General features: G+C 39.1%; 1 protein-coding gene across 1 annotated transcript in view; it reads right to left on the bottom strand.

Annotated features, from left to right (window-relative positions):
- Window positions 1-668: 668 nt before the first annotated feature.
- atp2a2b (ATPase sarcoplasmic/endoplasmic reticulum Ca2+ transporting 2b) overlaps window positions 669-11806 on the bottom strand; it is a 34157-nt gene continuing 23019 nt past the window's right edge. Inside the window, exons 7-24 of the mRNA XM_038299335.1 lie at window positions 11213-11298; window positions 10592-10747; window positions 10334-10475; window positions 9969-10135; window positions 8045-8133; window positions 7786-7888; window positions 7573-7704; window positions 7369-7488; window positions 6513-6731; window positions 6302-6425; window positions 6000-6211; window positions 5699-5919; window positions 5386-5588; window positions 5175-5260; window positions 4938-5071; window positions 4611-4728; window positions 2708-4525; window positions 669-1649 (exon numbers count right to left, since the gene is read on the bottom strand). Of these exons, the coding sequence (XP_038155263.1) occupies window positions 4253-4525; window positions 4611-4728; window positions 4938-5071; window positions 5175-5260; window positions 5386-5588; window positions 5699-5919; window positions 6000-6211; window positions 6302-6425; window positions 6513-6731; window positions 7369-7488; window positions 7573-7704; window positions 7786-7888; window positions 8045-8133; window positions 9969-10135; window positions 10334-10475; window positions 10592-10747; window positions 11213-11298 (2585 nt within the window). The 3' untranslated portion in view covers window positions 669-1649; window positions 2708-4252. The remainder of the gene's footprint in view (window positions 1650-2707; window positions 4526-4610; window positions 4729-4937; window positions 5072-5174; window positions 5261-5385; window positions 5589-5698; window positions 5920-5999; window positions 6212-6301; window positions 6426-6512; window positions 6732-7368; window positions 7489-7572; window positions 7705-7785; window positions 7889-8044; window positions 8134-9968; window positions 10136-10333; window positions 10476-10591; window positions 10748-11212; window positions 11299-11806) is intronic.

Below are 11806 nucleotides of genomic sequence, written 5' to 3'. Positions count from 1 at the left end.
CTCAAATTACCTAGGCTCACACAGTTCCACTTAAATACCAAATCTGTCTGACTGTAACGGTAGGATGGAAAATAGCATCCAGCTGTAATGTCTATTAGGGCTGAAACATTTAATGTGATTGTGATTAATCAATTATTGAAATAATCATCAACAAATTAAGTAATGGATTGTTAACTGGAGTGTAGGGACTCTAAAACATGCCTTTAGCTGTCAGAGTAACCAACCTTGAGCAGCAATTATGCCAAAATTGTAATAAATAAAAAAATTTGCAAACATTTTTGCATTCAAGATAAAAAAAAATTTCATCCGTCAAAATGCTCCACCCAGAACTCAAGTGGAAAAGCTTCGTTTTCGTTTGTTAAAATTTTGCAAAATGTCTTCTTTAAGGAACATTTTGCCTTAATTGACAGATTAATTTGCAAAATAATTGTTAGTTGCAGGCTGCAGCCCTAATGTATACACGTAAAATAAATACATTTCATTCTAATACCTTTCAGTAAGAGGTATTCTACTTCCAAAAAAGAATCTGAGGTCTTTTACGAATCTTTATCATGGATGCCACAATATATTAGTTTATCTTATTTTGGCTTTACCTGTATGAAAAAAACAAAACAGAGACGAATGAAATACTAAATTATTTTATTTACCTGAAACAACAACCTCAGTAATGTATGTACTGTACAATCATTATCAGCCTTCAGCAATGATTGACGTTTACATATGGTTATATCGTTTTTTTTTTTTCCAACCGGGTGTCAGGAGATGACCATACAGGGTCCCTCACATTAAATCACAGTTTTACACCAGTTGATAAAGATACATAATTATAGGAATGTCAAGGCATAAGAAAAATTAAAAGGAGCTGTATTGCAGGTTTCACTGAGAAATGAGCGACAGTCTGTTAACCTAAACTCTCTAACGGCTAATTATGGAGTTAACTGGCAGAGTGAGCGATACTCTCACATTAGGTGATGTGATAAAAATAAGTTAAAAAACAAAATGCTATTTAAAAAAAAAAACAAAAGCTAAAGTTAAGCACAGTCAAGTTCAGCATGAATCATTTATCCATGTCCAACATTGTGCAAATGACCCAAAACCATTACAATAAAAAGTGATTTTACAACTTTTCTTTTTCCTTCTTAAAACTCTCATGTCATTTTGAGTATATTATACATTAGAATCTATAAATACAAATTTGTAAAGCCTACATACAGCTGAAAAGCATGCATGAATGTTTTTTGTACACTGATGTACAGCTAAGACCATTCAACACAATTTTTTCTTCTGCAAAACTGATCTTATGCGACTGACGAGCTACTTATGGAAGATTTTCATGCAAGGAGGATTCAGGAGGGGATGTTTTGAGGACATCCCTGCACATATAGCTGGATCAATGTCCTACATTAGCATATACAGAGTTGTGTGCCACTGTTTGCGTTATACTGTGGGAGGGGGATTGGGGGCAACTAGCAGGATAATTGTACACATTTAGAAAACACCTTATTACTCGTGTGTATGTATGCTGCTGGTCGTCACGGTGTCTGCAGTGAGCAAAATTATGCGTATAAGCAGTGAGCACACACCTAGTGGCAAGAGGATTCTCCAACCTCTCATTCTGCTCTGATTGCCAAGTTTTTATGAAAACCGACCTAGGAGGAAAGCAGAAACATCATCAGAGAGCAAACCTAAAAAATAAAAAAGTATATATATACATATATGCAAAATGTATATTTGAGGTTTACTGTATATATTTAAGCAAGTGTCAGAGGTGAACAGTACAGCACACGGTGACGTTCACTAAGGTGAGATGTGGTGAATGATGCCATGATTACTTCTCTTGCATATGTATATTCACATATGAAGATATATCTGCAAAATTATTGCATCTAAATGAAAGAAAATGCTGAAATGTTTCAATAAGGGATTGTTTTAATGTACAGCGCCTTTAAAGGGTCTTATACACCTTAAACCCTTCACATATTTAGTCACATTCAAGGCACAAACTTTGGTGTAATTTTGTGATGAGAGACACTAACAAAGCAGAACATTGTTACAGTGGACAGTTTTTTTGGCCTGTATTTGTATTCAGTTACCACTGAAAACTTGTTTTATTTGAAACAGTATTACAGCTGTTCTGCCTTAGAGTTTGGGGTTATGGACCCCAAGCTTTTAACAACTAAAGGAGCACTAATTAGACCATTTTCCAGAAATATAGTTTAGCACAACTGCATACAATCAGAATCCGCCGAGAAGCGCATGGTGAAGATGGATGGACTTCAGCAATTCACAGCACAAATTATGTAAGACAAAATGTAACTAATTGTCTGCAGCAGGAACAAGACGGTTGATCAATGGCGGTTAAAAACAAAGTAAACTGAATCGCATAAACCGAAGCATATAAATAAGAACGATTTAGTGAAAGTTTGCAACTAAATCCAACTAAGATTTAGTAAAAATAGTGGAAAATTGAACCACAGAAACCAATTTTAAAGAGGGACAGATTTATTGCTATCATTGTAACAAATTAAGTTGTATAAAAAGCTATTGAGTCCATGTTCCTCCCACTTAATATTTATGTACTTGGTGTTTGTCTTTCACATAAAATACAGCAAAGTTTGTAGTTGGAATTGACTAAATATGGAAGAGGTTGAGGAGTAAGTTAATTTTTAGGCTCAGTATATGGTGGATATAAGAAATGGATACTCACTCTAGTGATAGGAGAGCCAATGGAAGGCATTTAAAGAAAAAGAAGCACACCTTTGTTAGGGCAAACAGGCAGTGAGAACAAACAGGCTTCTACCTAAAAACATGCTTTAGTTCGGAAAATATCCACAAATTCAAGTTAATGGTCAAACGTTTCTACTCTCGAGTCTGAAAACCTAAAGCTTTGAAGTTTCTTAAATTATGCTAATATATACACACAAGAACACTGGAAATTATAAAACAGCATCAAACATAAATGAAGACAGACAACACTTGATTCAAAGGGTGATATGAGTGTATTTCTTGTGTAGAATAAAAAAAAAAACGACAACACATTTGGGGTTTTGATCTGCAATCAATGTTCATTTGGATCACTTGTTTTAGTATTTTATTTTGTACTGTCCTTTGAATCAAACACTACGGAGATGGTAACAACAAACAGCACCCAGCTCTGTCGCTAAAGTAAATTAAGTTAAAGAATGTCACAATCAATACAAACAAGACACAACTTTAAAAAAAAACGTTAAAGGGGAAGGAAGATGTTTTTACGTTTTCTGCACAAGAAGGTAGGGGGCACACCTCAGATGTTATCTTTTAACAAGACGTGTTGAGGGAATCATCTCGAGATGAGCAAAAAAAAAAAAAAAAAAAAGCATTTTTTTCATCATATTGAGGTAGCTGTGCTCTGCCCAGTGCAGAAAAAAATGACTTAATTTTAATCAATATTAAAAAAAAAAAATGATTACACAAAGCTGTTTATGCTTTAATAATGGAGGGGGACATACACATCTTAAATTAGAAATGAAACTGGGTATAATTCATGCATGGTCACAGGACATGCAGCACTTTTTTGTTTCCCTGTTTTGTTTTGCTGTTTCTTTAAGCCGAGCATCCCAAACCTTTCCCTTGTTTCTTGTCTGCCAAATGGAGCTTGTCCTCTCAGACAGTTTTGAATTTATACTAAAGACACAATGGTAAACAAAAAATAAATCAAGGCGGTATCTCTAAGCCACACTGGTTAAACAATTTACAAAGCCATTAAAAAAAATGCATAAAATAGTGTTCAATCTCTGTACAGATCAACTGATTTGATATCTTCAATTTGTGTTCCGAAGAACAGGAACCTAAACAAAATTATATGAGTAGTGACATGGGACAGAATGCAGATCCTAATAATTAAAACATACCTGCAAGGCAACATGACAAAAAAAAAAACTGGCACAACTATTTTTTTCTTTTAAACCAGCAACAAAGTCCAAAGCTATGGGAGTCACTTCAAGCCTCAGCCATTCCCAACTCAAACAGGCAACTTAAATGTTAACTCTTTATATTATTTGTTGCGTTTCATGATTTACAGTTGGTTCTTCTCATGCACTCAAGCTCACACATTCACACAATCACACACAACTAACTCTACAAACGCACACACGCGCGTGCGGTAGCTATGGACAATTAGGAAGGCAGAGAGATGCACAAGGAGAAGTGATGGCAGTGGGTGAGGGTTGGGGGAGGAATGGAAAAAAAAAAGTTATGGTTGTGCTAAAGTCAGTCAAGACATGAACATATCAGCCAGGTTAGTGTCAGAGCTGTAGATCCAGAGGACCAGAGGGAGGGAGATGGCCACAAATGGCCAGGAGATGCCCTCCATACATGCAAACAGGGAGCAGCCTTTGGAGCTGGCGGGCCTCTCCAGCTCTCTGCCGCGTTCCAGGTAGTTCCTGGAGGCAAACTTGAGGAACTCGTCAAGCAGGATGACGGGCAGCGAGATCTTCAGCACCATTAACCACTGGGTCAGATTGAGAGGTGTAATCTGGAAGATGATCTGTGATATAAAAGAAGAAGTTAAGCTTCCATTGCGAGGGTTTATAAACTACAACACTACAACTATATAATGAACTATGTCCTACTGGAAGAGGCTCCACATAGAGGATGAGGAAGTGAAGGGACATGGAGAGGCAGATGGCACCCAGCAGCCACACATTCTCCCAAGGAGGCATCCGCAGCAGCGACTGGTTCTCTGACACACTGTGGAGAACAGGCGGAGGTGTTCATTAAATGGTCGCTAATAAACTTTTCTTTGCCTTCAAAAGTTGTTCTGTCCTCCTGCATCAACATGTCACCTTGCAAAAATATTTATAACCTTCAAGTTTTCAGCATTTTGTCTTATTATAACATTGAAAGTTGTAAGAAACATGCTTTTCGAGGGGTAACAATGAAATATGTGTAAAACCAACCTGTTGAGGGCGTTGCACATTTCGATAGTAACCAGTACCGACAGGGCCATAGTCATGGGGTAAGGGGACTCAAACACCTTACAGTCCACACCCTGGTAGTCTGGATTTTCAGGGCCACATTGCAGGAAATGACTCTGTAAGATATGAGAGATGATGAGAGATCAGAGTCTGGAGCTGATGGCAAAGTTGCATTAAGTAAACACGAGGCAAATGGTAATGTCAGAGGTTAACACCTACCAGCTGGTAAAAGGTGATCCTTGGTCCATCCTCAGCAGCAACAAACCACCAAGCAGCAGCACCAACTGTAGCAGCTCCAACATAACCTATTAAAGAGACAAAACTATTAAAATGAAACATGCAATAACATGCAGGTTTCTTTATTTAATGTGGTGTTTGTATTTTTTTAAGAAGATTACATAGCATAGTCATTTGCATTGTCCTAACTTACACCCAATGGCAAGGTATCTGAAGAAAAGCCATCCGGAGATGAGGGGCTCCCTGGCATTCCGTGGAGGTTTGCTCATAATATCCAAGTCGGGTGGGTTGAATCCTAAAGCAGTGGCAGGCAGCCCATCAGTAACCAGGTTGACCCAGAGCAGCTGGACGGGGATGAGAGCCTCAGGGAATCCCAGAGCTGCTGTCAAGAAAATACTGCAACCACATGAAGAATAATGGTCAAGAAGGAGAACATTTATGGTAAAACATATTTATATCTAGAATTAGGATTATTTAATAGGGAATATCAAACCAGCTCTCCTTACCAGACAACCTCCCCAACATTAGAGGATATGAGGTATCTGATGAACTGCTTCATGTTGTTGTAAATGGCTCTGCCTTCCTCCACCGCAGCTACGATGGTGGCAAAGTTGTCATCAGCCAGCACCATCTCTGAGGCAGTTTTAGCCACAGCCGTTCCTGAGCCCATGGCAATGCCGATCTCGGCCTTCTTCAGAGCAGGAGCATCGTTCACACCGTCGCCAGTCTAAACCCAAAACAAAGCCGGTCAGCAAAACATATTTCCTGTAACTGCTACTGCTGTGACTTTGAGGCGCTCTTTAATACCATAGCCGTAATCTCATCATAGGACTGCAGATACTCGACAATCTTGGACTTGTGCGCGGGTTCAACACGAGCAAAGCAGCGAGCCTTGACCACAGCATCCCTTTGCGCAGCAGGTGAGAGATCATCAAACTCTCTGCCAGTGAAAGCCATGCTGGAAACATCGTCATCTTCTCCAAAAATGCCAATACGTCTGCAAATAGCCACTGCCGTACCTACAATATTTGCACACACAGCATTTACTACTTCAGACTTGAACATTTAAACATTTTAGTCTCTCCAGTTTTGTGATTTGTGTAATTTACCCTTGTTGTCTCCAGTGATCATAATTACTCTGATGCCAGCAAGACGACAAAGCCTAATAGAAGCTGCTACTTCTGCTCTGGGAGGATCCAGCATGCCAACACAGCCCACAAATGTTAGATCAGTCTGAGAACAAAAAGAAATACAGACTATAGAAGTTAAAAAACAGGTCCAACTATGAGGCACAGCTTATCCTACTCCCCAGGCTCTCACCTCATATTCCACAAAGCGAGAGGAATCCTCCAATACAAGGCTCTCTTTGTTTGCAGGGTTATCTCGCGTTGCCAGAGCCAGACAGCGCAGAGTGTCTCTGCCAGTCCCATACTCTCTAATCACAGACATGATCTTTTCCTTGATAGCAGGGGTCATGGGCACCTTGCTGCTGCCCACACGGACGTGTGTGCACCTGTCAATAACTCCCTCTGGGGCACCCTATAAGCAAAGATGGTTAAGATGATGAAATGGGCAGGAGATATCAAAAGACATAAGATGTCCATCTGCAGATCCTTACACATTTTAGACTGAGTTTTCCCAAACAATTCCAGAATATAGCCTTTTTTAACCACCGTTTTGAGGAGTGTTAAAAGAAGAAGATTTGATTTTAAGGCTGATTATGGTCAGACTTAAAATGTGAACCTGGATAAGTAACAAACTAAAAGGATGGAATGGGTGGGAAACTGACAGAGTGAAAAAAGATCATGGAGGCCTGGTGGAAAACCAGATGAAGAGATAACAGACGAGCAGAGGGACAAATGGATATAAGATAATGAAAATGGATGGACTGACAATACTGTTGGGATGGAGATTACAGTAAGAGAGAAGACGATGAATTGTGGACAAATGGACTGAAAGATTGCGTGATGAAAATGTGGAGGTGGGGTGACTGGTCGAGCAGCTAAAGAGACAGACCAATGAGAAATAGATGAAGGGATGCATGGACAAATAAGGACAAGTGTATAAATTGACGGATGGCTGCACAGAGACATGAATAGATGCATCTTTTGACAGTTAATGAGGAAAAATCTTTTTGTCTAAACTCTGCTCTCTTACAGATAGAGTTTTCTTTTACCTTAACAAACATCTTGCCTAAAGGAGACCTCATTTTATTTGGAGTGCAGTATACAGACATAGACTTCCTGTCTCTGGAAAACTCCAGAGTAAATTCCTTCTTCATGAGCTGCTTGATCACCTATGATGAATGGAAACAGACATGAACATTTATATATCATTTTAAGACTTTATTGTTTGCTTTAAAGTGTTAAAGGTTACATACAGAGTTGCAGGCATTGGCTCGCTCCACTTTGGACAAGCTTTTAATGTCCGTATCAAGCACGTTCATCTTCTCCACCAGACATGTCAGAGCAGTCTCTGTGGCCTCTCCCACCTTCTCATATACACCTTTTGTCTAAACATAAAAAAAAAAACATATTAATGACTGAAACAGAAACAAGTACAATGTCCAAGAGAAAGACTTTACACCACAAACCTCATTATAGTCCAGTGATGAGTCATTGCATAGAGCACAGATAGTGGCCAGCTCAACCAAGCCATCATACTGGGAGCATTTTACTGGTTTACCATTGTGAAAGCTAAAACACAAGAGAAGTGAAAAGATCGATGCATATTACTGGTTTAATGGTTCTCGCAGAGTTCCTCAACACATTTCTACATGTATGATCTTGATATTTTAGCTGTAAAATCATTTATTTGAGCTTAGAAGACATTTTAAAGCATTGAATACTCACACTTCTCCCTCTGGGGCGTATGTGGAGCCGGTAACAGTGAATTCCTTTAATGTGCAGTGCTCCCCTTCTGCTTTATCGATAATAAACATCTAAAATGTATAAAAAACATTAAAAATATATTTAAAAACTGCTTGAAAAGTCAGAGTCAAAGAAACATATCTAATGTATCAATGCTCAGTTTTTAGATAAAAAAAATGGAAGGCAACATTATTCTGTCTTTAATCCAGCAGGTGGCAGCCTGTTACAACAGTGAATAGGTTATAATCCAAAGCATACAAAGAACACTGTGGTGGGTCAGTTCTATAAATGTCATCTTAAAACAACCGAGGCACAATCTTCTATGTTGGAGTTTAAGTTCAGGAACACAAAGTGGAAGATTTAATCCACTATTTGGAAGCAATTTAATTCTAACCTTATGGTTTGAATCGTTGGATCATACCCAGAGTAGCAGAGTGTAATAACCTTCAATGCAAACTTCACTTAAATATAATCACTTAATACTATCATCACAGCTTCTGCCAATTTTAAGAATATGCTGAACTTCAAGCTGCAGTTTCTCATCCAGCAGTCAAATGAGTAGTTATTAATAACTACATTCAAAATTGTACTCAGCATCTGCTCTTAAACCCAAGGGAACATATTTCCCTCTTCAAATGAAAAGTAAAATGTCCATTTAAAATGATGTGCAGGCATTATGTCAGCACTCAAACTACAGAAAGATGTAGATATCCAGGCAAAGCAGAAAGAGACACAAGGTCAGTTACGCAACTCAACTGGTTTTTGCTGCTGACTAACTACTGCGTACTGATCAGAATTCTGTTTGAGTGGAGGGGCGGCGGTAGAAAATACGCATCCTAAAACATAGAGGCATGGAAAAGGAGAGCCGTACGCTCAGATAGGCAGTACCCGACATAATAGACAAGATATTTATGCCTAGAACTCTGGATGGTGGAAAAGAAACCATCTAATTTTCTATGTTTCCACTCTAATACATTAATATTTGTAATGGGTCATCCAGACAGAGCAATACGCACTTCCCACAGTGCTGCTGATCCCAGAAGGATTCTTTCATACATAAACATATCCTGCAACACATCCCCAGTGTTGTGCTCAAACACATTTACAACAGCCCTTACATTTCCTAAAAACCCTGAGATGCTCTTCTTTCACACGACAAACCTAAACTGGGTGAAATCCTCCTTGGCATCTAAAAAAGCTCTTTTAGGTAGTGAATAAAAACTGTAAACTGAGTCTTTTGGTTATTAAGCTAAACTACTTTAAGCAAAGAGCAGCAGCATTTCATAACAATGGTTAAAACTATTGGTGCTATATTATTGCACTCATTGTTTATCTTTGTTAATGGGGACAATATAACAATCCCATCAGTTTATAACTTGGCTATAAACCCTTACTTTGCACCTTTTTTTAACAGTTTATATTTCATTATCAAATGCAAATTTTTGCATTGCAATTTTTTTGTTTTTGCCTAGGAGCTTGATGCAGACAGGGTGTCTCCAGATAAGGTTGCATCAACAGCAAATAAATAACCGACAGCTGAATGCATTCCATCACTGTGGTCATTTCTTTATAACCATCAGAAATCAGTATAGCTAAAATGACACGGCTAGTATTATATTTAACTGTCTCATGACAGTCTGCCTTTGTCCATGTTCTGCTCTTAGAGTTGAATATGGCCATGTTATGTCAACAACTAATTTACATTCATAATATATCCTAAAGATTCTCACCCCCCCCACTTGGAAACCTAAAGAAATGTAACGGATCAGCCTACTGGAACCGTTGGGCATCTATCCAAACTTTTCTATTTACTGGTGCCTGTAAAGCAGACACTTGATCATGGTGTGCTGTAAAACTATAAACTCCATGTGGTCTTCTCTTTTCCAAGAAATGTCTGTTCACTTACCCTGCAGACAGACATCTGATTGGTGGTCAGAGTGCCCGTTTTGTCAGAACAGATGACAGATGTACAGCCAAGGGTCTCCACGGAGGGCAAGCTGCGGACAATGGCATTCTTCTTGGCCATGCGGCGTGTTCCCAAAGCCAGGCAGGTAGTGATGACAGCAGGCAGACCTAGAGACGGGTTACAACAGATTCACAGACGGGAACAGCATTAAGCTTAAGCTGATGAAAATCAGAAAATGATGGTTTTCCTTTAGTTTTCCATACCTTGACAGGTACAACTAAATAAATGTTTCCATGTTTTTTGTACGCCTTAGGGGGCAAAAACATTTTCTGGGCATGTTGAATTGTTGTTGTAACTAGGCTTACCCTCTGGAATAGCAGCGACTGCCAGAGCCACTGCAATCTTGAAGTAATAGACTGCCCCTCGGATCCAGGAACCACCGTGGACAGGGTCGTTGAAATGTCCGATATTGATTATCCAAACAGCAATGCAGATCAGTGAGATGACCTGTAATAGCACATTTGTTCAGGGTGAAGATTTTTGACGAAACAAATAGGTTACCATTATCTATTACACATTGATCTAAACCAGAACTCTTGACAGAAGAGTAGACATCTGTAAACCTTGGATAGTTGCTGCCCAAACTCATCCAGTTTCTGCTGCAAGGGCGTGCGCTCCTGCTCGGTCGCCACCATCTCATCTCGGATTTTCCCGATCTCAGTGTTCCCGGCTGTGGCCACCACCACACCTACAGCCTTACCTGCGGCGATGTTTGTACCCTAATGAAATTAAGCAGGTAACAAACAGTTAATATTAAAAGGTCCTTCGTCCCATCAGGAGAAGTTTGAGCCATTAATGAAAAATAAAAGGCAAATACTTTAATTTTTATTTTGGCAGCATTAATTGTAGTCAAAGAGGGTTCTACAACAAAAAAAAACTTAAAGGGGCTGTACTGTACAACACAAATGTACAACACCCATTCATATAATTGTTTTTAAAAATCATTTAATGTTCCCTTAATTTCATATTTCACATGATCCTTATAAAATATGTGGACCTTTGTGGATAGTGCCAACTTTTGGAAAAGCTCCATCAGTATGAATTCTCTTAGAAATCCTGTATGCCTCTTCATGATTAAAAACCAAAAAAGAGGAAAGCATTGTGCAAAAAGAAAACTGAAGTGAATAAGGCTCAACAGGTATCCAAATACAAATGAAAAAGAGACGATCCAGTGAGTCACTCACAGAAAAGAGCATGTTCTTTTTATCCTGGTTGACAGCTCGTGGGTCTGGCACCGGATCTGTGTGTTTGATCACAGATACGGACTCTCCTGCAAGATGATGAAACAGGAGATATGAGAACAGGAAATGGAGTGAGTTTCTACACAGCAGAGCATGAAGAGGTAATAGTGGTGGCTGGCTGACATTTTAGGTAGATGTATGGAAAAGGCTTAGCAGCTGACCGAGCGAGCCTGAAGTCTATCAGATACTGCCCAGGTTCTGTCTTTCAATGGCCTTATCTAATGCCTGCTTACACACCGTCTGTGTGCACTTTTGGACATAATCAACTGTGCATGAATTGTAAAGCTCTAAAAGAACAAGACCAGGAGCGTTTGAAAGGCGGCATGGCCATGAATGGGGAAGGAAAGAGAGGAGAAAAATAGCTCAAACACTAAAATATCCCATGGAATTTGCTACCAATTAAGGCAGCAGAGCAAGACGAGAGATTTAAGGAGTTGATTCACTTCTTCTCCTGAACATCAGACATCCTTCTTAATCTGTAAATTATCCATCCACAGATGGATGCAGGACAGTCCTTGTTCAAAGTACACTCTACTT

This window comes from Cyprinodon tularosa, unplaced genomic scaffold (assembly GCF_016077235.1).
Source record: "Cyprinodon tularosa strain WSP-4 unplaced genomic scaffold, ASM1607723v1 ctg425, whole genome shotgun sequence".
NCBI lineage: Eukaryota > Metazoa > Chordata > Actinopteri > Cyprinodontiformes > Cyprinodontidae > Cyprinodon > Cyprinodon tularosa.
Note: the sequence above shows the minus strand (reverse complement) of the source record. Positions and strands in the feature narration are given on the sequence as shown.